Source organism: Semicossyphus pulcher, unplaced genomic scaffold, assembly GCF_022749685.1.
Source record: "Semicossyphus pulcher isolate SPU_LCO1_2020_fin unplaced genomic scaffold, fSemPul1.0.p SCAF_11, whole genome shotgun sequence".
NCBI classification, from domain to species: Eukaryota; Metazoa; Chordata; class Actinopteri; order Labriformes; family Labridae; genus Semicossyphus; species Semicossyphus pulcher.
In genome coordinates, this window is record NW_027211615.1 from 30798279 (window position 1) to 30825971 (window position 27693).

The 27693-nt window shown below is 49.1% G+C and overlaps 1 protein-coding gene across 6 annotated transcripts in view; it reads left to right on the forward strand.

Annotated features, from left to right (window-relative positions):
* The window catches only part of cdc42bpb (CDC42 binding protein kinase beta (DMPK-like)), a 37431-nt gene extending 11425 nt beyond the window's left edge, over positions 1-26006 (forward strand). Inside the window, exons 6-40 of one of the 6 annotated variants that reach the window (XM_069657384.1) lie at positions 789-882; positions 1072-1272; positions 1673-1921; positions 2009-2237; positions 2349-2456; positions 2557-2690; positions 3455-3697; positions 4875-4985; positions 5104-5348; positions 6978-7083; positions 7222-7346; positions 7434-7539; positions 7642-7704; positions 8507-8655; positions 8735-8832; positions 11576-11655; positions 12043-12087; positions 15138-15209; positions 15301-15372; positions 16665-16770; positions 17532-17668; positions 17771-17910; positions 19033-19114; positions 19199-19415; positions 19552-19614; positions 19694-19935; positions 20050-20404; positions 20716-20813; positions 20958-21042; positions 21397-21514; positions 22367-22484; positions 22653-22883; positions 24371-24479; positions 24813-24874; positions 25243-26006. In XM_069657384.1, the coding sequence (XP_069513485.1) occupies positions 789-882; positions 1072-1272; positions 1673-1921; positions 2009-2237; positions 2349-2456; positions 2557-2690; positions 3455-3697; positions 4875-4985; positions 5104-5348; positions 6978-7083; positions 7222-7346; positions 7434-7539; positions 7642-7704; positions 8507-8655; positions 8735-8832; positions 11576-11655; positions 12043-12087; positions 15138-15209; positions 15301-15372; positions 16665-16770; positions 17532-17668; positions 17771-17910; positions 19033-19114; positions 19199-19415; positions 19552-19614; positions 19694-19935; positions 20050-20404; positions 20716-20813; positions 20958-21042; positions 21397-21514; positions 22367-22484; positions 22653-22883; positions 24371-24479; positions 24813-24874; positions 25243-25365 (4816 nt within the window). In that variant the 3' untranslated portion in view covers positions 25366-26006. The remainder of the gene's footprint in view (positions 1-788; positions 883-1071; positions 1273-1672; positions 1922-2008; positions 2238-2348; positions 2457-2556; positions 2691-3454; positions 3698-4874; positions 4986-5103; positions 5349-6977; positions 7084-7221; positions 7347-7433; positions 7540-7641; positions 7705-8506; positions 8656-8734; positions 8833-11575; positions 11656-12042; positions 12088-15137; positions 15210-15300; positions 15373-16664; positions 16771-17531; positions 17669-17770; positions 17911-19032; positions 19115-19198; positions 19416-19551; positions 19615-19693; positions 19936-20049; positions 20405-20715; positions 20814-20957; positions 21043-21396; positions 21515-22366; positions 22485-22652; positions 22884-24370; positions 24480-24812; positions 24875-25242) is intronic. The other 5 variants (XM_069657388.1, XM_069657385.1, XM_069657386.1 and 2 more) reach the window with 5 other exon arrangements.
* The last annotated feature ends 1687 nt before the right edge of the window (positions 26007-27693 follow it).

Sequence of the window (27693 nt, forward strand, 5' to 3'; positions counted from 1 at the left end):
ACACTAGTAACATTGCTTACACTGGTTATATTGTTAACACTGGTTATACTGATAATACTGGTTATGCTGGTAACACTGGTCAGCTGATTGTTACACTGCTTAGAATGCTGGCTGTTGGTGAGTTGCTTCCTCCTGTGTGTGTGTGTGTGTGTGTGTGTGTGTGTGTGTGTGTGTGTGTGTGTGTGTGTGTGTGTGTCTGAGGAAGTGGGCTCTTCCTGGCAGCAGTGTCCTCTGGGAAATGTAGTTATTTCCTGTCCAGCCAGCTCAGCCTTGACCTTCCTTCCTGTGCAGAAACTGACACTGGGCAGCGTTCCATTCCCATTTCTACACACTCACTCTGTCAGACCTCTTCCAGTATGACTCCCAGCAGGACTCACAGTTAGTTATTAATTGTGGACATTAACAATATAAATTCTGTTCGGTCATAATGACGTAATGATTCTAACAAACAGCTGCTTTAATGTTTCTGTTCGAATGTTTGATGCAGGCCAAAAAAAGGCAGACCTTCTTCTTCTTCTCCTCCCTGTGTGTGAGTCAGACAGGGAGAAAGTAGTAGAAGAAGAAGCTGTATCCATGTTGCTCATGTTGATAACTCTCAGTAGCTCTGACCTCCTTTCCCTTACTCTGACCTGTTTCCTGCTTTAGTCAGAGTGGTTTGTGGGGCGGCCATGTGTTCCTCTTGTGACTCAGCAGCCCTCACCTGGACTGGTTACTGTGGTCGCAGATCAGAGTGATATTGCGACACAGGGGTGAGCAGGGAACTAACTCTGAGTGTGTTTTTGTCACAGAGACATTAAACCAGACAACGTCCTGCTGGATGTCAACGGACACATCCGCCTAGCCGACTTCGGATCCTGTCTCCGCATGATGGAGGATGGCACGGTAACAAAAACTGAACCTGGTGGTTTAAAGTTAGTATGCTTAGCTAAGAGTAAACCAGGTTCAGATCAGTTAGTTTAGTCTAGTCCAAGTTTAAGTGGGGTACGTTTTAAAGTAATTCAGCTTTAGTCTGGTGATCTAAGTCCTCCAGCCTTAAGGATCTGTGCTGTGGTGTCTTTTGTCTCGGATCAGGTGCAGTCATCTGTGGCGGTGGGCACACCGGACTACATCTCCCCAGAGATCCTGCAGGCGATGGAGGACGGGATGGGCCGCTATGGACCAGAGTGTGACTGGTGGTCTCTGGGGGTCTGCATGTACGAGATGCTGTACGGAGAAACACCTTTCTACGCTGAGTCTCTGGTGGAAACCTACGGAAAGATCATGAACCACGAGGTCAGAACCGAGTTCAGTCTGGCTCCATTTCACCGGTCCTTAAAAAACATTTACGTGTATATCCACTTTATGGTTTTTATCAGTTCAGTCAAATGATTCTTAGAAAGAATGAAACCCAGTTTTTAAAATGAGATTAGCTATTAGATAGATTATGTGTTTGAGCTCCTCTGATTTCAGGTCTGTTTGTCTCCAGACTCTCGTCCCACTTCCTCTTTCTAAATCTGATCTACTCCCAGTGGACCACCCAGCTGCTGCCCTGCTCTTTATACCTGTCTGTCTGTGTGTGTGTCTGCTTTTCTGCTTTTCTGACTGTCTGTCTGTTAAAACTAGAGAGCCTCTGAGTACTTCTTCCTCACAGTTTTTCTTCCTCTGTGGTTTCTTCTTCTGTGGTTGTCTCCAGGAGCGTTTCCAGTTCCCATCTCATGTGACCGACGTGTCAGAGGATGCCAAAGACCTGATACAGCGCCTGCTATGCTCCCGGGAACGCCGACTCGGTCTGAACGGGATCTCAGACTTCAAGAGTCACCCATTCTTCAGCGGGATTGACTGGGATAACATCCGGTCTGCCGAGGCCCCATACATCCCCGACGTGTCCTCGCCCACCGACACGTCCAACTTTGACGTGGATGACGACGTCCTCAAGAACCCGGTGAGGACTGGTATCAGGTCCTCTAGTCTTTAACTCAATCACATGAGTAAGAGTACACAGTCCGGCCTGACAGTGTTTCTTTTGCAGGACATCAGCCCTCCAGTGTCTCACACTGGTTTCACTGGTCAGCATCTCCCCTTTGTCGGCTTCACCTACACCACCGACAGCTGCTTCTCTGACCGCGGCTCCATCAGCCGGGCGGGGCTCAGCCAGGAGGAGGGAGGAGGAGGAGGAGGAGGGCAGGAAGTGGAGGCGTTCGAGAGGAGGATCCGCCGCCTGGAGCAGGAGAAACAGGAGCTAAACCGCAAACTGCAGGGTGATAATCCTCTAATAAGATTCATATGAAGTACATTTCTGTGCTGGATGTAGTACTCCTAGTGTATGTACTATTTTGTAGTTTTTCCTGACCTCTGACCTCTTCTCGTAGAGTCTACTCAGGCCCTACAGGCTCCGGCTCGAGGAGGTACTCTGAGCCGAGATAAAGAGATCAAGAAGCTGAACGAGGAGATAGAACGGCTGAAGAAGAAGCTGGCAGGTCAGAGGGCCAGTGGTAGTACTAGCTGTAGAAACAGTGTAGCATGGTGACACTGCACGTCACTGCAGATTTTAATATATTAACAAACACGTCTCTGTAGACTCTGATAGGCTGGAGCACCAGCTGGAGGAGGCCGTTACTCTCAGACAGGACTATGAGAGCTCCGCCTCCAAACTGAAGACGCTGGAGAAGCAGGTGAAGACCCTGAGACAGGAGAAGGAAGAGGTCCACAAGGTACTTCACAAACTTCACATTGTCCTCAGGTCTACTAGGATCAGGTCCAATGTCCTCAGGTCTACTAGGATCAGGTCTTATGTCCTCAGGTCTACTAAGATCAGGTCCAATGTCCTCAGGTCTACTAGGATCAGGTCTAATGTCCTCAGGTCTACTAGGATCAGGTCTTATGTCCTCAGGTCTACTCGGATCAGGTCCAATGTCCTCAGGTCTACTTGGATCAGGTCTAATTACCTCAGGTCTACTTGGATCAGGTCCAATTACCTCAGGTCTACTCAGATCAGGTCCAATGTCCTCAGGTCTACTAGGATCAGGTCCAATGTCCTCAGGTCTACTAGGATCAGGTCCAATGTCCTCAGGTCTACTAGGATCAGGTCTAATGTCCTCAGGTCTACTAAGATCAGGTCCAATGTCCTCAGGTCTACTAGGATCAGGTCCAATGTCCTCAGGTCTACTAGGATCAGGTCTAATGTCCTCAGGTCTACTAAGATCAGGTCCAATTTCCTCAGGTCTACTTGGATCAGGTCCAATGTCCTCAGGTCTACTAGGATCAGGTCTTATGTCCTCAGGTCTACTAAGATCAGGTCCAATGTCCTCAGGTCTACTAGGATCAGGTCTAATGTCCTCAGGTCTACAAGGATCAGGTCTAATGTCCTCAGGTCCAATTACCTCAGGTCTACTAGGGTTAGGTCCAATGTCCTCAGGTCTACTAGGGTCAGATGTCCCCTCGTGTCTTTGTTGATTCCTGTGTCCTTGGGGAGCAGCAGCTGGCAGACTCTCTTGAGCGCCTCCGGTCTCAGACGAAGGAGCTGAAGGAGGCACACTCTCAGAGGAAACTGGCCCTGCAGGAGTTCTCTGAGCTGTCGGAGAGGATGGCAGACCTCCGATCCTCCAAACAGCGTCTTTCCCGTCAGCTGCGGGACAAGGAAGAGGAGATGGACGCCCTCCTACAGAAGATTGACACCATTAAACAGGAGATCCGCAAGACTGAGAAGAACCGCAAGGAGGTAAGAGTGTCTGGTCTTTAACACGAGGGGGTGAATTACTCCTTTAGATACCTCCTTTCACTGAGGAACACCATGAATGTGGGTAAAAGATCCAGACAAGACATTAGGAGGTCCTTTGTTTTCATACTGAAGTTTAGAAAATTCACCTCAGTGATCTGGAGGAGGAGCAGAGCAGAGGGGGAGCAGAGGAAAGGCAGAGCAGAGGGGGAGCAGAGGAAAGGCAGAAGGGGAGCTGAGGAGGAGCAGAGGAGGAGCAGAAGGGGAGCAGAATAATGGGAGCAGAGGAGAGCAGAGGAAAGGCAGAAGGGGAGCAGAAGAGGAGCAGAGAAAAGGCAGAAGGGGGGCAGAGGAGGAGCAGAGAAAAGGCAGAAGGGGGGCAGAGGAGGAGCAGAGGAAAGCCAGAAGGGGGGCAGAGGGGGAGCAGAGGAGGAGCAGAGGAAAGGCAGAAGGGGAGCAGAGGAGGAGCAGAGGGGGAGAAGAAGAGGAGCAGAGGAGGAGCAGAAGGGGGGCAGAGGAGGAACAGAAGGGGAGCAGAGAAAAGGCAGAAGGGGGGCAGAGGAGCAGAGGAGGGGAGCAGAGGAAAGGCAGAAGGGGAGCAGAGGAGGGGAGCTGAGGAGGAGCAGAGGAAAGGCAGCAGAGGGGGAGCAGAATAATTGGAGCAGAGGAGAGCAGAGGAAAGGCAGAAAGGGAGCAGAAGAGGAGCAGAGGAAAGGCAGAAGGGGAGCAGAGGAGGAGCAGAGGGGGAGCAGAAGAGGAGCAGAGGAGGAGCAGAGGAAAGGCAGAAGGGGAGCAGAGGGGGACTGTCCTCTAACAGGCAGACAGCAGGTTGGATGTTTTGTAGTTCCTCTTGCTCACCACCAGAGGACGACAAAGTCCTTCACATGTTAACAGCAGACAGGAAGTCCGTCCTCCTCTCCTCACCTCCTCCTCACAAAAGGGTCATGGAGACAGAGTACAGAAACAGTACCAGCTTTTATTTTGAAGTTCATATCAGTTCCTGTATTGGTCGTTTCAATCACACCATGGTCACATGACCTGTTTGTCAGTGTGTCAGGATCAGGGTCACCTCCTGTTTGGAGCTTTAAAGGGGCAGTGTGTGATGTTTTAGTGGAGATCCAACTAGACAGGACAGGAAGGAGGGGAGACTTCACAACAAAAGCATGTGTGTGTTTGTCAGCTGGAGGCTCAGCTGGACGACGCAAAGGCCGAGGCATCGAAGGAGAGGAAGTTGAGGGAGCACAGTGAGGGCTATTCCAAACAGCTGGAGGCGGAGCTAGAGAGCCTAAAGGTCAGAGTCCACACAAAGATGCACAGTATAAATGTGTTTGTTCACCATTATCACATCTCATATTATTAAATCTCAGAGATCCATAAAAACAAGGGAGTCATTGTGGTTCTGGTCTCAGTCTCAGCAGGGTCGGGGAGCTGGATCCGGGGGGGCGGAGTCTCAGCAGGAGCTTTCCCGCCTGAAGGCGGAGCTTGATAAGAAGATCCTGTTCTACGAGGAGGAGCTACTGAGTAGAGACTCTGCCCACTCCTCCGAGATCAAAAACCTCCGTAAAGACTTGCACGAGTCAGAGGGCGCACAGCTTGCCGCCAACAAGGAGCTGCTGCAGCTCCGAGACAAGCTGGACAAGGCCAAGAGAGACAGGTGAGTGATGACCTCTACAGGGTCAATCCTGACCCAGGTCTTTGGGTCCTCATCCAGGTCCTGTGAGTCCTTGTAATGGTAACCTAAGTTCCATTATGGTGTATGATGTTGTGAGGGTGAGCAATGTTTTGTTTTATTGATCAATTTTAACTTCACATATAAAGTTACACCTGTAAAATATTAAGTAACTGTTTGTGGCCATGGAATCAATTTAGGACCAAGAACTATTAATATCACATGCGTTCTGGAAAATTATAAAATATATAGTTGGGAAGTGACGTTTCCTGGAGGAGGTGGAAAGCGGGAATGCTCTGCAGGTGAGGCAGACATTGTTTGGAGAGACCTAGTGAAGAAATCTTTTCCAGGGGAATATAAATGTGGATTGTGGAAATCAATCGGGAAAATCTGATTATTCCTTTCCTGCTAGACTATTCTGGGATCTCGTGTCAGCGTCTAAACGGACTGGGTGAGGTTGCGTGGATCTTTTGTATATACTGAGCCGTTGCACCTCGCCACGCTGCCAACTAGACCTCCATTGAGAATATTATTTTGTTTTGGACATTATTATTTATAAGTCTTTATTTAATGAACTTTGGGGACTCGTTGGAAAGTTTGGGACTGAAACATTTTTGATGTTTTGTTGAGTGGATCTTGTTTGGCATTTAAGTATCTGTATTCGTTTTTTGTTCTGTTTGGTGCCAACTATGTTGGTTGTTTTTAGTTAATTATAACAATATCACTCTTGTTGATCAACACTTGTGTGCCTCTTTCATTAATTATTCATTTTTTCCTACATTATGGTGAAGAGAAGAGGAAGTGTTGTGGTGTGAGCATTTTGTGCCATCCTAAGATTCTGCAATTAGTAATTCTGCCCGTAACTTATTTTTTGTGCGTTGTACTGTTCTCCTTAAATTTAAAAATTAGGTGAATTGTGACTTCCTGATCCAGGTCCTCTGAGTCCTGACCCAGGTCCTCTGAGTCCAGACCCAGGTCCTCTGAGTCCTGATCCAGGTCCTCTGAGTCCTGACCCAGGTCCTCTGAGTCCTGACCCAGGTCCTCTGAGTCCAGACCCAGGTCTTTGGGTCCAGACCCAGGTCCTCTGAGTCCAGACCCAGGTCTTTGGGTCCAGACCCAGGTCCTCTGAGTCCAGACCCAGGTCTTTGGGTCCAGACCCAGGTCCTCTGAGTCCAGACCCAGGTCCTCTGAGTCCAGACCCAGGTCCTCTGAGTCCTGATCCAGGTCCTCTGAGTCCTGACCCAGGTCCTCTGAGTCCTGACCCAGGTCTTTGGGTCCAGATCCAGGTCCCCTGAGTCCTGACCCAGGTCCCCTGAGTCCTGACCTAGGTCTTTGGGTCCAGACCCAGGTCCTCTGAGTCCTGACCCAGGTCTTTGGGTCCAGATCCAGGTCCTCTGAGTCCTGACCCAGGTCTTTGGGTCCAGACCCAGGTTCTGTGACTCCTGACCCAGGTCTTTGGGTCCAGACCCAGGTCCTCTGAGTCCTGACCCAGGTCTTTGGGTCCAGATCTAGGTCCTATGAGTCCTGACCCAGGTCTATGGATCCGGATCTAGGTCCTTTGAGTCCTGACACAGGCCTTTGGGTCCTGATCCAGGTCTTGCTGTGTCCCTGCAGGCAGACGGAGCTGGATGAAGCGGTTGCAGATCTGAAGGAGAAACATGAACGAGAGAAACACCTGTTGACAGAAGAAAACCGGAAACTGACATCTGAAACCGACAAGGTGAGTGAAGGAGGCGGGGTCTGAATGTTTCCTCTGGGCTCAGACTCTACGTAGACCTGCTGCTGTGTTTGCACATGCTCAGTGAGTGACTGCCCTTCTACTCCTTCTCCTCCTCTCTTCCCTCCTGCTCCTCCTCAGCTGTGCTCCTTTGTGGACAGGCTGACAGCTCAGAACCGTCAGCTGGAGGAGGACCTGCAGGACGTCTCCTCTAAGAAGGAGAGCGTTGCTCACTGGGAGGCTCAGATCGCCGAGATCATCCAGTGGTGAGTGCTCCTTCTGATCATGTGATGCTGACACCAGGGGGCGCTGTGTGTCTAACCTGTGTGTGTGTACACATGTGTGCATCACAGGGTGAGTGATGAGAAGGATGCTCGAGGTTACCTTCAGGCTCTGGCCACCAAGATGACGGAGGAGCTGGAGACACTGAGGAGCTCCAGCCTGGGAACAAGACCTTTGGTAACACACATACACAGAAATACACACACACAACACAACACAAATACAAACACGTTGTAGGAGCAGTACTGTGTTGATGTTTCTTTCAATGTGCTGCCTCAGCCTGAGTCGGGATTGGCCACGCCCCCTAAGAAGCCCTGGCCTCCTATTGGTGGAGACAGGAGGGTGAGTGTGTCAGTCCCTGCTTCAAGCCAATCCGGACTCACTCTCCCTCATTGTAGGCAAGATCTAAGAAGCTTGCATGGCTACTGGCTTGCATGTGTGTCACCCAGAACAAACCTTAAATGAGCTCTAAGGACTTCAAAGGATCCTCCAGGGAATTCAAGGGTGCTTGAGGAAGCCATGGTGGTCGTCAAGGGCTCTTGGCTTCACTTGTTCTGGAGCGATGTGTGGCCACGGGGGTGTGTTCAAGTTTATGGGCTTTAACACAGAGGGTCCTTGAGTTACTTCAGGGGTTTCCAGGTGGGGTGAGATTTTGGGTGCCAGGTCTCAGCGAGGGCTCCAGAGGTCCTTTAAGGCAGCCCTGAGGGGCTTACAGGAGATTTTAGGGGTAGTTCAGGTGCCCTTGAAACTATTCTAGGAGCAATGTGAGGGTCCTGTAGACCCTGAAGAGTCTCATTATGAAGCAGAGTCAGACATACCATCAGTGACATCATCCCTCAGAGGACCAATCAGGACCTTGGTTAGAGGAGGCGGTGTTCACGGGCTGCTCTGATTGGCTGAATGCTTCCCTCAGTGTAAAGGTGCTTTCAGACAGCGTCCAACACAGTTCAGTCATTGGGAAGTTAAATTATTTCTTCTCCAGTTGAACCACCTTTAGACTCAGGGGAGACCGCTCGCCGTCTGAAAGCACCTGAACTGTTTTGTTGCCATGGTTACCTGCTGCCTGATATGGGCCGGGCTCTAGTTGAACAGAAACAGAACCTTTAGTTGCATGTCCCCCCTGCCCCCTCTCTTGCCCCCCCAGGACCCCCTGTGGAAGGTGCGGCGCAGTCAGAAGTTGGACATGTCGGCCCGTCTGGAGCTGCAGTCTGCTTTGGATGCAGAGATCAGAGCCAAACAGCTGCTTCAGGAGGAGCTGCGCAAGATGAAAGCTAACAACATGAGCCTGGAGAGGTCAGAGGTCACTCAGACATACAACCTGTCTGTCTGCTCACCTGTATGTCTGCTCACCTGTCTGTCTTTGTGTGTGCAGCAAGTTGAAGGAGACAGAGGAGAGGAGCAGGGAGATGGGGGAGCAGATGGAGGGTCTGAAGAAGGAGGTGGAGGAGAGTCGCTCCCGCTCTGACAGAGGTGAGGCCACTGGAGTCCCTCAGGGTTCACTGCTCAATTCTCTCAGGTTAAACCTGCACGTACTTGAGATTACCCCTGCACACACCTGAGGTTTCACCTGCACACACCTGGGGTTACTCGAGAGCAGGAACTTGGGCTTCAAAATAAAGAGTCAGAAACGTGTAATGTTTTCAGTGTTTTTTCTTGCAGGCACTGTGACCTCCTCCACATGACCTCCTGCTCATGACCTCCTCCACATGACCTCCTCCACATGACCTCCTGCTCATGACCTCCTCCACATGACCTCCTGCTCATGACCTCCTGCTCATGACCTCCTCCACATGACCTCCTCCACATGACCTCCTGCTCATGACCTACTGCTCATGACCTCCTGCTCTTGACCTCCTCCACATGACCTCCTCCACATGACCCCCTCCACATGACCCCCTCCACATGACCTCCTGCTAATGACCTGCTGCACATGACCTCCTGCTCTTGACCTCCTGCTCATGACCTCCTGCTCATGACCTCCTCCTCATGACCTCCTGCTCTTGACCTCCTCCACATGACCTCCTGCTCATGACCGCCTGCTCATGACCTCCTCCACATGACCTCCTGATCATGACCTCCTGCTCTTGACCTCCTGCTCATGACCTCCTCCACATGACCTCCTGCTCATGACCTCCTCCACATGACCTCCTGCTCATGACCTCCTCCACATGACCTACTGCTCATGACCCCCTCCACATGACCTCCTCCTCATGACCTCCTGCACATGACCACCTGCTCATGACCCCCTCCACATGACCTCCTCCACATGACCTCCTGCTCATGACCTCCTCCACATGACCTCCTCCACATGACCTCCTGTTCATGACCTCCTGCTCATGACCTCCTCCACATGACCTCCTGCTCCACATGACCTCCTCCACATGACCTCCTGCTCATGACCTCCTCCACATGACCTCCTCCACATGACCTCCTGCTCATGACCCCCTCCACATGACCTCCTCCTCATGACCTCCTCCTCATGACCTCCTGCACATGACCCCCTCCACATGACCCCCTCCACATGACCTCCTGCTCATGACCTCCTGCTCATGACCTCCTGCACATGACCTCCTCCACATGACCTCCTGCTCATGACCTCCTGCACATGACCTCCTCCACATGACCTCCTCCACATGACCTACTGCTCATGACCTCCTCCACATGACCTCCTGCTCATGACCTACTGCTCATGACCTCCTGCTCTTGACCTCCTCCACATGACCTCCTCCACATGACCCCCTCCACATGACCCCCTCCACATGACCTCCTGCTAATGACCTGCTGCACATGACCTCCTGCTCTTGACCTCCTGCTCATGACCTCCTGCTCATGACCTCCTCCTCATGACCTCCTGCTCTTGACCTCCTCCACATGACCTCCTGCTCATGACCGCCTGCTCATGACCTCCTCCACATGACCTCCTGATCATGACCTCCTGCTCTTGACCTCCTGCTCATGACCTCCTCCACATGACCTCCTGCTCATGACCTCCTCCACATGACCTCCTGCTCATGACCTCCTCCACATGACCTACTGCTCATGACCCCCTCCACATGACCTCCTCCTCATGACCTCCTGCACATGACCACCTGCTCATGACCCCCTCCACATGACCTCCTCCACATGACCTCCTGCTCATGACCTCCTCCACATGACCTCCTCCACATGACCTCCTGCTCATGACCCCCTCCACATGACCTCCTCCTCATGACCTCCTCCTCATGACCTCCTGCACATGACCCCCTCCACATGACCCCCTCCACATGACCTCCTGCTCATGACCTCCTGCTCATGACCTCCTGCACATGACCTCCTCCACATGACCTCCTGCTCATGACCTCCTGCACATGACCTCCTCCACATGACCTCCTCCACATGACCTCCTGCTCATGACCTCCTGCACATGACCTCCTCCACATGACCTCCTCCACATGACCTCCTCCACATGACCTCCTGCACATGACCTCCTCCTCATGACCCCCTCCACATGACCTCCTCCTCATGAGCTCCTCCACATGACCTCCTGCTCATGACCTCCTGCTCATGACCTCCTCCACATGACCTCCTCCACATGACCCCCTCCACATGACCTCCTGCTCTTGACCCCCTCCACATGACCTCCTCCTCATGACCTCCTCCACATGACCTCCTCCTCATGACCTCCTCCACATGACCTCCTGCTCATGACCTCCTGCTCATGACCTCCTCCACATGACCTCCTGCTCATGACCCCCTCCACATGACCTCCTCCTCATGACCTCCTCCACATGACCTCCTCCTCATGACCTCCTCCACATGACCTCCTCCTCATGAGCTCCTCCACATGACCTCCTGCACATGACCACCTGCTCATGACCCCCTCCACATGACCTCCTCCTCATGACCTCCTGCTCATGACCTCCTCCACATGACCTCCTCCTCATGACCTCCTGCTCATGACCTCCTCCTCATGACCTCCTGCACATGACCTCCTGCTCATGACCTCCTGCACATGACCACCTGCTCATGACCCCCTCCACATGACCTCCTGCTCATGACCTCCTGCTCATGACCTCCTCCTCATGACCTCCTGCTCATGACCCCCTGCACATGACCTCTTCCACATGACCTCCTCCACATGACCTCCTGCTCATGACCTCCTCATGCTCCGCCTCCAGCAGCGGGGAGGGGCCGGAGCACAGTCACATGACACTCCTTCTCTCTCTGTCTGCAGGTCTGAAGCTTCCAGACTTCCAGGACTCCATCTTTGAATATTTCAACACGTCTCCTCTGGCTCCAGACCTCACCTTCAGAGTGAGTCACCTGTCTACCTGCCTGTCTGTCTCACCCACAGAGGTGTGAGGGATCAGACGATGATTAGAGGGTTCAGAAAGATGTATTTTCACTTCTCCTGTTTAAATTATGATTATAAGTTCTGGCTCCTTTCAGATGTTCAGAGTCAAACTAACACCTGAGCAAAGACATTCAAAGTTTCATACTGAAACCAGGTGCACCTGTGACCTCATCACCAGGTGCTTTATTTTATCCTTTCTTATATCATCTTTTAAACAGGAACCTTTTCCAAGTACAAAAACACAATAAGACAAACATACAACAAGTATTTAGTATCACAAACATCAGGTCACATGATGATGATGTCACTCAGGTGTATGTGTGTTTGTTTTTCTCTGCAACATGGAGGCGTCAGTTTGCTCCGCCTCCTCGCTGCTCGCTCTCTGGGAAGAAGTAAGTTCATTCGCCAGGTTACCCACAATCCCCTGCGTACCACCACCCATACCTACAATCCTCTGGGGCAGCTAGCTGTCAGATCTAACCTCATAGTCATAGCTGTTAGCTTTGTGCTAACAGTAGTCTGTTAGCCCTAATTAGCATAAAATGACATAGACTGTAGTGACCTTTAACCACAATCACCTCCACAATCTTCACACAAGATACCCTAACTTTAAACAGGACACCCCACCCTAATGCCGAGGCCCCGCCCACTTGCAGGCTACAGTGTACTGCAGTGATACTTTAACAGTAGTACCACGTTAGAGCTACGTTAGAGCTAAGCAGAGTAAGCATCAACAGTAGCTAATGCTATGTTTACGTCAGAGCTGTTCAGAGATAAACATGATTCATGTGTCAGACATCAGCAGCTGTGTTTCATCCAGTACTCTACGTACATGTGAAAGTATGTACATGTCACATATACGTACACCACTGACGTCTGGTGTGTTTATCTGTGACACTGTGTTTGTGATCATCTCACGTGTTTGTAAATCTTTTCATGTATGGATCATGAAACACGTCCGACCTGCTGTTTACAACTCTCTGTGCTGTCAGCCTGTGTGAACCCACAGTCAGAGTAATGCATTCTCCCAACATGACTTGAACGCAGCACGACTCAGGAAGTCCTTGGGGCTGAGGTCTTCACTGAGCGTGTCTGTAATTACCTCATTATTCAGGACCACATTTAACTTGCTGAGTGAACTGGACCTGGTCTCAAGCCCGGCTCGGCCCGGCCCTTTGGTCTGGACATGTCAGACGTAGATTTCAGGTGTTGCTGAGCACCGTCTCATGGTGGATTCATGTTGGTCTGTTCGTAACAGGTTGTCCTCAGATACCTTTATGATTTAGAGATTTATTGGTGTAAAAAAGATGGCCGTCATGTGTCTTATGAAATTCTCACAGAAAGCTGGAGAAAATATCAGAGAACTGTCAAAGCAGAAAAAAATGTCTGTTTTTCTGATATTATTTCCCAAAATCTTAAACCACGTGTTCTTTTTAAAACTATTGATTCGATTTTAAATGCTCCCAATCCACCTGTCTGGAAGCTTCGTCACAAGTCTGTGAAGACTTTCTCTGCTGTTTTATTGATAAGGTTGTAACCATCAGGACTCATATCTCACCCCCCTCTTTTGAACCTTCCTTAGCCGTCACTTGCTCAACTGTTTTAAATCGGTTCGAGCCTGTGTCACTCTCATTTCTCACAAAAATCGTCACTCAACTTAAACCCTCATCCTGTCCCACAGACACTGTTCCTCCTCGCCTCTTTAAAGAGGTCTGGGAGACTATTGGACCTTGTGTCCAAAAAATTATTAATAGCAGTCTTGCTTCAGGGGTTGTGCCAACATATTTTAAAGAAGCAGTTGTGGAACTCCTGTTTAAGAAACCAAATCTGGACACTTCGGTTCGATCAAATTATAGACCGATCTCAAAGCTTCCTTTTATCTCAAACATCTTAGAGGAAACTGCACTTGTACAACTTCAGTCCTTTTTAGAAGTACACGGCATTCTTGAGATTTTTCAGTCTGGTTTTAAAGCTTTGCATAGCACTGAGTCTGCACTTTTAAGGGTTTTTAATGACCTTTGATTAACTACTGACTCCGGTGACTCTGCCTTTCTTATGCTTTTAGACCTTACTGCTGCTTTTGACACAGTTGACCACACAATTCTCATTTCCCGTCTCGAGCACTGTGTGGGTATCAGGGATGCTGCCCTGGAGTGGTTCAGGTCTTACCTGTCCGAGAGATGCTTCTCAGTGAGGCGTGGTGACTCTGCATTGTCTTCTGCCACCCTATCTTGTGGAGTTCCCCAAGGCTCAATCCTTGGGCCCATCCTGTTTTCTTTATACATGCTCCCCCTTGGTTTAACTTTTAAACTTAAGAGAAACGATAAGAGCTCCCTGATACCCCTACTAGAGTGTCTAAAGGACATCAAGGCATGGATGGCTTTTAACTTTTTAAAGTTAAATGAAGACAAAACTGAGGTCATGGTGTTTGGACCCAGTCGAGGCTGTGATGTCCCTCCTATAGACCTGGGCTCCCTGCAGTCATATGTAAAACCCATAGTCACAAACATCGGTGTCCAAATGGACAGTGATTTTAAACTTGATAAACAGATAAACTCGTTAGTTAAAACAAGTTTTTATCATCTGAGGCTTTCATCTCAAATTAAACCTGTTGTATCTTTTAATGATTTTGAGTGCTTGATTCGTGCTTTCATCTCGACCCGTTTGGACCACTGTAATGCACTTTACACTGGCATCAACCAGGCCTCCCTCGCTCGCTTACAGTTAGTCCAAAACGCGGCTGCTCGTCTTTTAACAGGAACGCGCAAGCATGAACACATTCCCCCCGTTCTCGCCTCCCTCCACTGGCTCCCTGTCCATTTTAGAATTCATTTTAAGATTTTATTGTTTGTTTTTAAGTCATTAAATGGTCGGGCGCCTCAGTACATCACAGACCTCATACACACCTACACCCCCTCAAGAGCATTGAGGTCCGCTGATCAGCTGCGTCTTGTCATCCCAAAGAGCAGACATAAGACCAGGGGGGACCGTGCTTTTTCAGTGGTAGCTCCTAAATTGTGGAATGAGCTACCCACCCACGTCAAAATGGCCGCCACACTAGATACTTTCAAATCTCGTCTTAAAACGCATTTTTATTCGTTGGCTTTTAATCCAGCATGAGAGTTGTGTGGTCTCTGTTTGTCTTTATTGTTTCTAAATCATTGGTTGTTGTTTTGTGTTTTATGTTTTTCTTAGTGCTTTTATATGCTTTTATTTTACTGTGTTTTTTAATCTTTTACTTTATATATTTTTATTTTAACATTTGAATTTTACTTACTTACTGTTTTTATCTGTTGTGCAGCACTTTGGTAACTTTGTTGTTTTTAAAATGTGCTATATAAATAAAGTGGATTGGATTGGATAACGAGATTGATTGATTGATTGATTGATTGATTGATTGATGTGTTTATATCTCTTCACATTTTTCTTCTTCCACCTGCAGACCTCAGACATTGACTCCACCCAGAGATCAGAGACCACGCCCCCCTCGCCCTCCAACACCTCCGAACACGAGGTCAGTCACACACTGTAGTTTTCCTGTGTTTCATGCTACTGTAGCTTATAGAAGTTTTCTTTAACCTGCGTCAACATGTTGGTGTCAACAGGAAGTAAAAGCAGCATCAGTCCCGACAAGCCCCTCCCCCCCCTACCAGAGCTCCGCCCTGGCCGCACCAAAGGTATTTGTTATGAACACTATATGCGTGAATACTGGTGTGCTGCAGCTCGATATCCCTGTGTATGTACTGATGGGGAATAATCGTCTTTCCGCGATCCTTTTAAGGACATTTTCTGGACTTTATTCCTCCAGCAGAGCGAACACAGTGAACATGGGGAATGTGGAATGTATTAGGTAGTATATGGTGTCTGAAAGATACAAATAAGAAACAATAAATAAGCATATAAAGTACAAATATTGCAAAGAACAGGGGTGAATAAATTTACAATTAGCTGGTGTATGCTGCTAGCTAGTGGCGAAAAAACTGATACAGTATGAAGGATTGACACAGGATAGGACATAGGGTGATTAAAAAAATCATCTAATTAATTACAGGCTTTGTAATTAATTAATCGCATATATCAATGATTTCTGTGAGAAGCACATCACTTGTATACTGACTCAGTCTGGATTACCCTCTTTTTAAATGCTTATTTCTTACTTCCACACTTCTTGTTCTCTCTTCTTCACCTCATGAAGTTGATTCACACTTTTCAAGCCTCTCTGTCTGCTGTGTCTTGCTGTCTTCATCAGCAGTCTGTTTAATGAAGTTACAAAAGTAAAATATTTTCTCACAGCAGGTGAGCCGCGTGTGCACGAGGGACGTAGCGATCAAACTGATCGATCGTTACCAAATGACATCTGCACCTTTTATAAGCTTTGTAAACAGTGACAATCAATGCATTTACAGTAATAGGATTGTTAACATTGCGTAACAGAACTGCAAACAATAGTGTGCGGACAGAGAGCGTCCGATGTCGGACCCTCTTTTGCTGTTAGAACACTGTGTGAGGAGTAAACTGGTCCCGCTGTTGTTTATGTGGTTGCCACGACTTCACGTGTGATTGATGTCATGTGACTCCTGTCGCTGTTTCAGTGCTCTCAACGAGGAGAGCGGGCGAACGACCGTTTATTTGGTCATTTACTTGCAACTTCGGGACACGTTATAGAAATGTGAGCTTCGGGCCGCTGCTGCAAAATGTATGTAGCGGAAACACAGCATGTCCACAACACAGAATTCCATACTATGCACCTGGTGAAATCAGCACACCGATCCTGCCTGTACAGAGCATCTGCAATATGGGTTAGACCACTTTAGCGACAGCTAGGGGGTGAATTGGAACAGTCCAAGTCGCGGCAGGAACGGGGGGTTTTATACAGTACGCCCGCGTTTCCCCCGGTTACCTGAGTAATCCAGTCAGATGAAATGTGTCTTTACCTGTGAATGCTTTTAACATGTTTGTGTTGTTTCAGCCTAAAGCTCACCAGCTGAGCATCAAGACGTTCTCCAGCCCCGCCCAGTGCACACACTGCACCTCCCTGATGGTCGGACTCACCCGCCAGGGCTATGCCTGTGAAGGTATGCAACACAACCTACTCAGCTCAGAGCTAAGAGTTGCTCGTTGCCTAGCTCAGAGCTAAAGTTGCTCATTAGCTAGCTCAGAGGTAAGAGTTGCTCATTGGCTAGGTCAGAGGTAAGAGTTGCTCGTTGGCTAGCATAAGGGTAAGAGTTGCTCAGTGGCTAGCTCAGAGGTCAGAGTTGCTCGTTGGCTAGCTCAGAGCAAAAAGTTGTTTGTTTGCTAGCTCAGCTAAAAGTTGCTAGTCGGCTAGCTCAGAGGTAAGAGTTGCTCGTTGGCTAGCATAAGGGTAAGAATTGCTCGTTGCTAGCTCAGAGGTAAGTGTTGGTCCTTGCTAGCTCAGAGGTAAGTGTTGGTCCTTGCTAGCTCAGAGGTAAGAGTTGCTCGTTGGCTAGCATAAGGGTAAGAGTTGCTCGTTGCTAGCTCAGAGGTAAGAGTTGCTTGTTGGCTAGCTCAGAGGTGAAGGTGGTCCAAAGGTGAGTCTGCACATATGTTTTGCGGCTGGTTGTCAGTGATGTGGGATTCCAGAGGGCAGCTCACTACAGACTGTTGACTTACTGTACTCTCACCTGGTGGCTTAACTGAGCTAGCTGCAGCTTAATGCTAATGAAAAGACGATCAGTGCCATACAGGTAATAAAGGCCAGGTGAATCCTTTAATGATGTAAACCATTTTATTGTTCACTGACCACATTAGAGAGGGAGCACTCGGTGTGGTTGGCAGGACTCGTTCAGGAGGTTAATCTCAATCTGTCTCTCCTCAGTGTGCTCCTTCATCTGCCATGTTTCCTGTAAAGACCACGCCCCCCTGGTCTGTCCAATCCCAGCAGAGCAGGCCAAGAGGCCGCAGGGCATCGACGTCCAGAGAGGCATTGGCACCGCCTACAAAGGCTACGTCAGGGTGAGTGCAGTGCTAACACAGGGCTGACTTAGTAGTTGTACTTGGCTCCACAGTACTAGACTTTCATATGTCTGTCTACCTGTCTGTCTCTCTCTCTGTCAGATCCCAAAGCCCAGCGGGGTGAAGAAGGGCTGGCAGCGAGCGTTCGCCGTGGTGTCTGACTGTAAACTGTTTCTCTATGATGTTCCGGAGGGAAAGTCCACCCAGCCAGGTGTGGTGGCCAGTCTGGTCCTGGATCTCAGGTAACATCTACCTGTTTGTTTACTCAAGGATGTCTGTGATTCAGTCGTCTGCGATTCAGTCGTCTGTACTTCAGTCGTCTGTACTTCAGTCGTCTGTGATTCAGTCGTCTGTAGTTCAGTCGTCTGTGATTCAGTCGTCTGTGATTCAGTCGTCTGTACTTCAGTCGTCTGTGATTCAGTCGTCTGTAGTTCAGTCGTCTGTGATTCAGTCGTCTGTGATTCAGTCGTCTGTAGTTCAGTCGTCTGTGATTCAGTCATCTGTGATTCAGTCGTCTGTACTTCAGTCGTCTGTGATTCAGTCGTCTGTAGTTCAGTCGTCTGTGATTCAGTCGTCTGTGATTCAGTCGTCTGTACTTCAGTCGTCTGTGATTCAGTCGTCTGTACTTCAGTCGTCTGTGATTCAGTCGCCTGTGATTCAGTCGTCTATACTTCAGTTGTCTGTACTTCAGTCGTCTGTGATTCAGTCGTCTGTGATTCAGTCGTCTGTACTTCAGTCGTCTGTGATTCAGTCGTCTGTGATTCAGTCGTCTGTACTTCAGTCGTCTGTGATTCAGTCGTCTATACTTCAGTCGTCTGTACTTCAGTCGTCTGTGATTCAGTCGTCTGTGATTCAGTCGTCTGTACTTCAGTCGTCTGTGATTCAGTCGTCTGTACTTCAGTCGTCTGTGATTCAGTCGTCTGTGATTCAGTCGTCTGTACTTCAGTCATCTGTACTTCAGTCATCTGTACTTCAGTCGTCTGTGATTCAGTCGTCTGTACTTCAGTCGTCTGTGATTCAGTCGTCTGTGATTCAGTCGTCTGTGATTCAGTCGTCTGTACTTCAGTCGTCTGTGATTCAGTCGTCTGTGATTCAGTCGTCTGTGATTCAGTCGTCTGTACTTCAGTCGTCTGTACTTCAGTCATCTGTACTTCAGTCGTCTGTGATTCAGTCGTCTGTACTTCAGTCGTCTGTGATTCAGTCGTCTGTGATTCAGTCGTCTGTGATTCAGTCGTCTGTACTTCAGTCGTCTGTACTTCAGTCGTCTGTACTTCAGTCATCTGTACTTCAGTCGTCTGTGATTCAGTCGTCTGTACTTCAGTCGTCTGTGATTCAGTCGCCTGTGATTCTTGTGGACATTCCAGAGACGAGGAGTTTTCTGTCAGCTCAGTCTTGGCGTCAGATGTCATCCACGCCACCAGGAAGGACATCCCCTGCATCTTTAGGGTAGGAAACCCCGCCCCTGCCCCCTCACTATCTGACATTTGACCTCCATGTTTTCTGACCCATGTCGCTGCGTGTGCTGATCAGGTGACGTCGGCTCAGCTGGTGTCGCAGCTGTCCTCGGTGTCTCTGTTGGTGCTGGCGGAGAGTGAGGTGGAGAAGAGAAAGTGGGTCCGGATCCTGGAGGGTCTGCAGACCATCCTGACCAAGAACCAGCTGAGGAACCCTCAGGTGCACGTCCTGCATGAGGCCTATGACGCCTCACTGCCCATCATCAAGACGACGCTGTCCGCCGCTGTGCTGGGTCAGTAACACTGCTGCATACCACTGACAAATACTACTGAGTGCACTGAGCACTGCTTTCTCTGGTTTCATCTGTCTGTAAAGATGTTATTGACTTTGAATATGTGATTCACATTCAACCTCACAAATCACTGCAGACCGAGAGAGGATCGCTCTGGGAACAGAAGATGGGCTGTTTGTGGTCGAGGTCACCAGAGACGGTAAGACACAGAGACAGGCGAGAGACAGAGAGATAGACAGACAGGTGATATTTTTTGACTGGCCTGTCTCCCTCTCCAGTGATCGTGCGGGCAGCAGACAGTAAGAAGGTTTATCAGATCGATTTGATCCCCAAGGAGAAGATCATCGCTCTACTCTGCGGTCGAAACCGTTACATTCATCTTCACCCCTGGGGGGCGCTGGAGGGTGCAGAGACCTCCTTTGACATCAAGCTCACGGAGACCAAAGGCTGCCAGGCTCTGACCACAGGGGTGCTCCGGCCCGGAGGCCCCGCCTGCCTGCTGGCCGCCGTCAAACGTCAGGTCAGACCCCTTGAAACTCAAACCCCCCTCCCCCCCTGTGGTTCTGTTCTGAAAGGTTGTAGTCTCCCCCCCTGTGGTTCTGTTCTTAAAGGTTGTGGTCTCCACCCCCTGCAGGTTCTGTGCTACGAGCTCACTCGAGCAAAGCCCCACCATAAGAAGCTGTGGGAGGTGCAGGCTCCGGGGGTGGTGCAGTGGCTGGGCATGGTGAGGGAGCGGCTGTGTGTTGGATATCCTTCAGGCTTCGCTCTGCTGGCCCTGCAGGGGGAGTCGTCCCCCATCAGCCTGGTGAGTCCAGGGGACCCGTCGCTGTCCTTCCTGGCCCAGCAGCCTCTGGACGCTCTGCACGCCCTGGAGGTGGGACCCAACGAGCTGCTGCTCTGCTTCAGCCAGCTCGGAGTCTACGTGGACGGACACGGACGCCGCTCCAGAACACAGGAGCTGATGTGGCCGGCCACACCGCTCGCATGCAGTACGTATACACGCAGTACATGTAGTAACTGGTTATCAGGTGAGTTCAGGTGTAGCTGGTTCTCAGGTGAGTTCAGGTGTAGCTGGTTCTCAGGTGAGTTCAAGTGTAGCTGGTTCTAAGGTGAGTTCAGGTGTAGCAGGTTCTCAGGTGAGTTCAGGTGTAGCTGCATGTTCTCTTGTGTCTCCTGTAAGCAGCAAGTGTAGTTATTGATCTCTGCATGGAGTTTGAACCTGGTTTCAGGTAAGCTTCGTTCTGTGATTAGCTGATCATGATGTCATAAAGGTGTTGATGAATTCTAACTCTCTCGCTAGGCTCTAATTCGTCCCACCTGACCGTCTACAGCGAATACGGAGTCGATGTCTTTGACATTCACACCACAGAGTGGGTCCAGACAATCTCCCTCCGCAAGGTAACTAATCACAGCTCTTCACTGCTCTGAACCGGCCAATCACAGCTCTGCACTGCTCTGAACCGGCCAATCACAGCTCTGCACTGCTCTGAACCGGACAATCACAGCTCAGCTAACATCCAGTGATGTGTCTTCTGTCCTCAGATCAGACCTCTGAATGTTGAAGGGACGTTAAACCTGCTGAGCTCAGAACCTCCTCGTCTCATCTACTTTAGCAACAGCTCATCAGGTAACCACAAACCTGGCCCCAGACTCACACATGGACCCTGACTCACCTGGACCCTGACACACACATGGACCCTGACTCACCTGGACCCTGACACACACATGGACCCTGACACACACATGGACCCTGACTCACCTGGACCCTGACACACACCTGGACCCTGACTCACCTGGACCCTGACACACACATGGACCCTGACTCACCTGGACCCTGACACACACATAGACCCTGACTTTACACTCTTCCACCCTGGAACTAACCTGTCTTTGTGTTTCTACCTGTCTGTCTCTACCTGTCCGCTCGTCTCTACCTGCCCATCTCTCTACCTGTCTTCCTCTCAACCTGTCCTGTCCTTAGAGGGTGACCTCACCATCCCAGACACGTCAGACCACAGCAGGAAGTTGATGGTTCGAACTCGAAGCAAGAGGAAGTTCCTCTTTAAGGTCCCAGAGGAGGAGCGACTTCAGCAGAGGAGGTGACACGCCAAAATAAAACACACTGACTCACCAAAAAAAACTGTAAATGTTTTTTGTTAGTGCTGGTATTACTGTGTAATAGCTATTACTGTGTAATTACTGTGTAATAGCTGTGTAATTACTGTGAAATAGCCATATTATTACTAGGGATGGTATCGTTAGGATTTTATCAATACTGGTATCGATACCGATACTTATCGATACTCATCGATTGTTCTCCATTATTTGGTGCAAAAATAGAGACAGGTCTTTATAAGGGTGTAATTAGGATAATGTGCCTCAGTAAGGGGGGTTGTAACTGGGGTTAAGGGCTGTGGTCATCTCCCTACAGTAACAACAGTTAACATTAACTGTAAATGTAGTAACAGTAACAATAAGCTCATCTAAGTGTGAATTGTGAGTTGCCATGACAGCCAGATTGCTTATTGTATTGCTATCAGTTACCAGCGTACTTAAACCAGCTGGGCTCCACTGTAGTGAAGTAAATATTTTACAATAATTTATAAATTTATCAGAAATTTATAAGCTTATCAGTACTTTTGCGTCCGACTAATTAAGTACCGGTACGAAAAATTAACAGTTCTCGGTACCCATCCCTAGTTATAACTATATAGTAGCTGTGTTATTGCTGTGTAATAACTGTGTTATTGCGATGCAATAGCTGTGTTATTACTATGTAATAGCTGTGTTATTACTGTGTAATAACTGTGTTGTTGCAATGCAATAGCTGTGTTATTACTGTGTAATAACTGTGTTATTGCAATGCAATAGCTGTGTTATTACTGTGTAATAGCTGTATTATTACTATGTAATAACTGTGTTGTGTAATAGCGGTGTTGTTCTGTCTGCAGGGAGATGCTGAGGGATCCTGAGCTCAGATCAAAGATGATTTCGAATCCTACAAACTTTAACCACGTGGCTCACATGGGACCAGGAGACGGCATGCAGGTCCTCATGGACCTCCCTCTGGTAACTTCTCCCCACTGCACCTCCTCCTCTCCTCCTGCCGGCATGTTCTCCCATACCTCCTCCCCCATCCACCCCCTGACCGCTCAGTTCATCACACTGACTCCTCCTCTCTTCTCTCCTCCTCCCTCCCCTATTTTACCCTCCTCAACCCTCCTCCCTGATGTTCAGGTTTGTGATGTCACCTCCTTCACCCCCTCCCCGTCCCCCTCCCCCTCCTCCTTCTCCTCCCGTCACTCCCTCATCTCTCCCCCTTCCAACTTTGAGCACGTCTATCACATGACTTCGGCATCGGCCGGCGCCTTCTTGCAGAAAGACGCCTCCTCTTCCTCCTCCCAGCAGAGCCTCCTGCAGCCTTCCTCCTCCTCCTCCTCTTCTCCCTCCACCTCCTCTCTGGGAAGGGTAGGCCAGCTTCTCTCTATCTCCCCCCTGCTCCCCTATACACCCCCACATTCCTCTCCCATTTGGTCTGCTGTGGTTACCTGAGCCTTCAGGTACACCACACACCTGCAGACTCTGGTCAGAAATGTTCATCCCAGTTTGAGTGACGTCTGTAAATGTTTTGTTTGAATCACCAGTCACTGTGTTACTAATGAATTACTATTAATAAATCGACTAATTGTTTTATCTCTAATCGTAAACATCTCCATGTGGTGTCGTTCAGAAAGACATATCAGGAACACAGCAGCATCATCTCCACGGCTGGGCCTGTCTGCTGTTAGCCTGCAGTGTACCAAGGACAGGCTGAATAACACGTGTTCAGATTGGCAGGTTTGAGACGTCACAAACCTAAGGAGCCAATCCCGTTAATGGACGGGGTGACGCTATGCATATCATTATGTGTAACCTATGGCAACCACGTCAGCGAAGCACGAGCCAGCTGTAACTGTCATCGTAATTTTTGCAAACTCAGTACTGACTACTAACGTTAGCGTTACTGCTTCTAATTACTACATTTCAAGCTAGCTAAGTTTCAACAAGTCACCACTAAACGATGGCAGAGACGTGTTTGTTTACACAACGGACGGGGTAGTTTGAAATGTGCATAGTGGGCGGGGCCTATGCAGATTCAGGAATTTTGAATGAGGGAGAAGGAGGAGATGCCTTTGGAGGATTTTTACAATATCAATAAACAGAAAACATCAGACACAATTTATAATTTCAAGCAGAACATTTAATGTGTCTGAAAACATGAGTGAGCTGCTCTTTGTGACCTCAGACTTTCAGGTATTCTAACAAAATAAGATTTTTTTTATCAATTTGCACTAACAACTGAACTGGAGTAAAGGTTTAAAAATACATTCTAAAGCCTCGACAAACCACCACTTCCTGTCCCCTCACTCCACTTCCTGTCCCTTCACTCCACTTCCTGTCCCTTCACTCCACTTCCTGTCCCTTCACTCCACTTCCTGTCCCCTCACTCCACTTCCTGTCCCTTCACTCCACTTCCTGTCCCCTCACTCCACTTCCTGTCCCTTCACTCCACTTCCTGTCCCTTCACTCCACTTCCTGTACCCTCACTCCACTTCCTGCCCCCTCACTCAGCTGCTGTATTTAAACTGTGGAGGACCTTTTCTCTGCACCTTCAATCAGTGGTCCCTAAAATCCTGCGCTCTGTGTTTCATGGCCTTACTACATATCCCATGTGTCCTTGCTTCAGAAGCACTGATAGAGCTGGGAGCTGTAGTTATTAGTTATATATGTATATATAACTATAGGCTTACACGCAGAAACACAGCAAACAGGACCTTAACACAACCACTGGGGGGGTGCCAAACACACAATTCATTGCTCAACATGTGGACACTAATGTGTGTGTGTGTGTGTGTGTGTGTGTGTGTGTGTGTGTGTGTGTGTGTGTGTGTGCGTGCGTGTGCGTGTGTGTGCAGAGTGTAATGCCTTCCTCTCAGGACGACTCTGTTAAAGATAAGCCCCGCCCGCTGTCCAGTATCTCCCGGCAACAGAGGAGCAAGACACACATCACACGTACAGCGTCAGGTACACACACTTGTACACACACTTGTACACACACACACACACACTCACACACACACACACACAGCGACCTGTACACACAGTGTTTTTGTGTGATGTGGGTGAACACTATTCTCCCACAATGCACTGCACACAGGAAATGCTGAAGCTGCAGACAGATGTGAGAAAATAAAACTTTGTGAAAGCTGTTTGAAGTTTAACAGGAAGCATATTTCCTGTGATGTCACACTGATTGCATCATTTCCTGTTGGAATAAAACATCAAGGTCGACTGTGTCGTACTGACTGTAGTTTGGTGTGGTGTGTAATCTGAGCTCTTTTGGTTGTTTTGGTTCAGATTTTGGAGGCGGAGCTTCATCTCGCAGCATCTCTGATCCAGACCAGGACCTGGATCGAGAGGTAACACACACACACACACACACACACACACACACACTCCAAATGTAAACATGAAGAAGCAGTTGATGAGAGAAAACAAGACTGAAGTCTTTGGAGTAATAGCCTCTTTCCCTCCTTTCTCTGTCTGTCTGTCTGTCTGTCTGTCTCTCTCTTTGTCTGTCTCTTTCCCTCCTCTCTCTGTCTGTCTGTCTGTCTGTCTCTCTCTCTCTGTCTGTCTGTCTCTCTCTCCCTCTCTCTCTCTCTCTGTCTGTCTGTCTGTCTCGCTCTCTCTCTCTCTGTCTGTCTGTCTTTCTCGCTCTCTCTCTCTCTCTGTCTCTCTCTCTCTCTCTGTCTGTCTGTGTCTCTCTCTCTCTCTCTCTCTCACCCAGCCGGACTCGGACTCGACCAAACACTCGACCCCCTCCAACAGTTCTAACCCCAGCAGCCCCCCCAGCCCAAACTCCCCCCACCGCAGCCAGCTCACCCTAGACAGCCTGGATATGGAGCCCTGAAGTCCCGCCCCCGCTATGAGGCCCCACCCATACACAGCTGAGCGAGGAGGAGGGGCTAAATAAGTGGCTGCAGACTGAGGGTTTAGATTTTACTTGATGATTTTATTGTGGCGGAGTGAGTCTGTGCTTCCTGCTGCTTTTACATTTGTTGGATTTTACCTGCTGGGAAGCCACACCCCTGGTTTAGACCCCGCCCCTGCTGATGGCTGCTGTATGTTTGACCTTTTGTCTGATTGGCTCTGTGGGACCAATCGCCTTCTTCCTCTTATTTTAAAGTAACTTCCTATTAAGCTTTAGCGGGCTATTAGCCACTGGGCTAGTGGTGGCTAACTTCCTGTCAGGCGGGAGGTCTCACTCTGATGAAAAAACACTGTATGAATTAATTTTAAAGTTTTGTTAAAGTTGCACATCATCATTGTTGTTGTAGGAGAAAAATAATCTTTGCTTTTGTGTCAGTAATGATCTTTCCTTTTGCCCCCTCCACCCCCACGCCCCCACACACATCTCACCTGGGCGGGGGGGGGGGGGGGCACACCTGAACACTACTACTTTGTTTCTTCCAGAATCACCAGTTAAAGAATCTTTGTAATTATAAAATATGTTAGCAGCCAAACAGAAATCAATAAACAAATCTGAACAGAGTCTGAGAGTGTGTCTGTGTCAGAGACCAACCTGAGACAGGTGAGAGGACACCTGAGACAGGACAGAGGACACACCTGAGACAGGACAGAGGACACACCTGAGACAGGATAGAGGACACACCTGAGACAGGACAGAGGACACACCTGAGACAGGATAGAGGACACCTAAGGCAGGTGAGAGGACACACCTGAGACAGGACAGAGGACACACCTGAGACAGGATAGAGGACACACCTGAGACAGGACAGAGGACACACCTGAGACAGGACAGAGGACACACCTGAGACAGGAGAGAGGACACCTGAGACAGGACAGAGGACACACCTGAGACAGGAGAGGACACACCTGAGACAGGAGAGGACACACCTGAGACAGAGGACACACCTGAGACAGGAGAGGACAAACTTTATTTGTAGTATCAAAGTGTAAACAACAGGACATGTGGGGGTTAATGTGACATCATCAGTGAGGTCAGAGGGTGGTTCTGAGCACGCTCACAGAAGGGTGTTGTCATATTTTATTCAGGTTCCAGGTCAGACATCAGGCACTCGTTAATAATTCATTTTGCCCTCAGTGGTGTCTGGCAGGTTCATAAATGATTAACAAGGGGCGTGGCCTGCCTTGTTGACACACGAAGAGTCAGCCAATCAGATGCTGAGGCTGAGAGCAGAGAGACAGCAGAGCCAATCAGAGAGCAGCTCATAACAGTAACCGGGACAGAATCCAAACACGCTTCCTGTTGGAGCTTTCAGCCTCAGCGTGTGGTCTTCCTCCGTCTCACCCTCGACCTCTCCGACGTCTCGTAATTGTCTGAACTTCAGCTTCCTGTTTATTCGTCCACATGTTTTTACTGAGCAGGAAACACGTTTTATTTTGAAAAATGTTCATAAAGTAATCTGTTTCTTGTCAGTACATCAACCTGTCTCAGTGATGAGCAGGTAAACATGACCTGTCTCAGGTGTATTCCCCTTCACACAGCTGCTGCAGTCATTTCAAAATAATATACGATCATCCATTATTGATCCCCAGAGGGTAAATTCAGGTGTGGAAGCAGCACAGAGACAAAATACAGAAGTAAATAAAAAAGAGGTGTATACAGGTGACCAGGTGGACTACGAGGCCCGATCAGGTGTTATCCAGGTAACTTCAGGGTTAACTCTGAGTTTTCAGTACTACAAAGGTGGTCCACTTCTTACCGGGGTAGATCACCATGGTAACTTACGCTGAACACCTGACCTGCTCTGGAGCAGGTGATGTCTGAGATAAGAGATCAACCTGAACTACACTCCACCTACTGACCAATCAGGTCGCTTGATTCAGGAGCTTTGAGAGCTGATGGTGAGAGACCTTACAGTTCCATTTATCAGACGCTTCTGTCCAAAGCAACAAACATCTGATCAGAGTTAATACGACACAAGCAACGACCGAGACAGGAGGGGGCGGAGTCAGTAAGAGCCAACACACAGCTTCAGGTGTGATCGGACACAGGTGCTGGAAGGCAGAGCACAGGGCGTCAGCAACATCAACAAGGTCAACATCATCATCATCATCATCATCAATAGCATCAGTATCATTAAGGTCAGAGGTCATAAAGAGCTGGGTCTTTAGCTTCTTCTTAAAGGTCAAAGGGACTCTGCGGACCGAATGGAGTTTGGTAGCTCACCACCGGGGGGCGACAGAGAGAGTC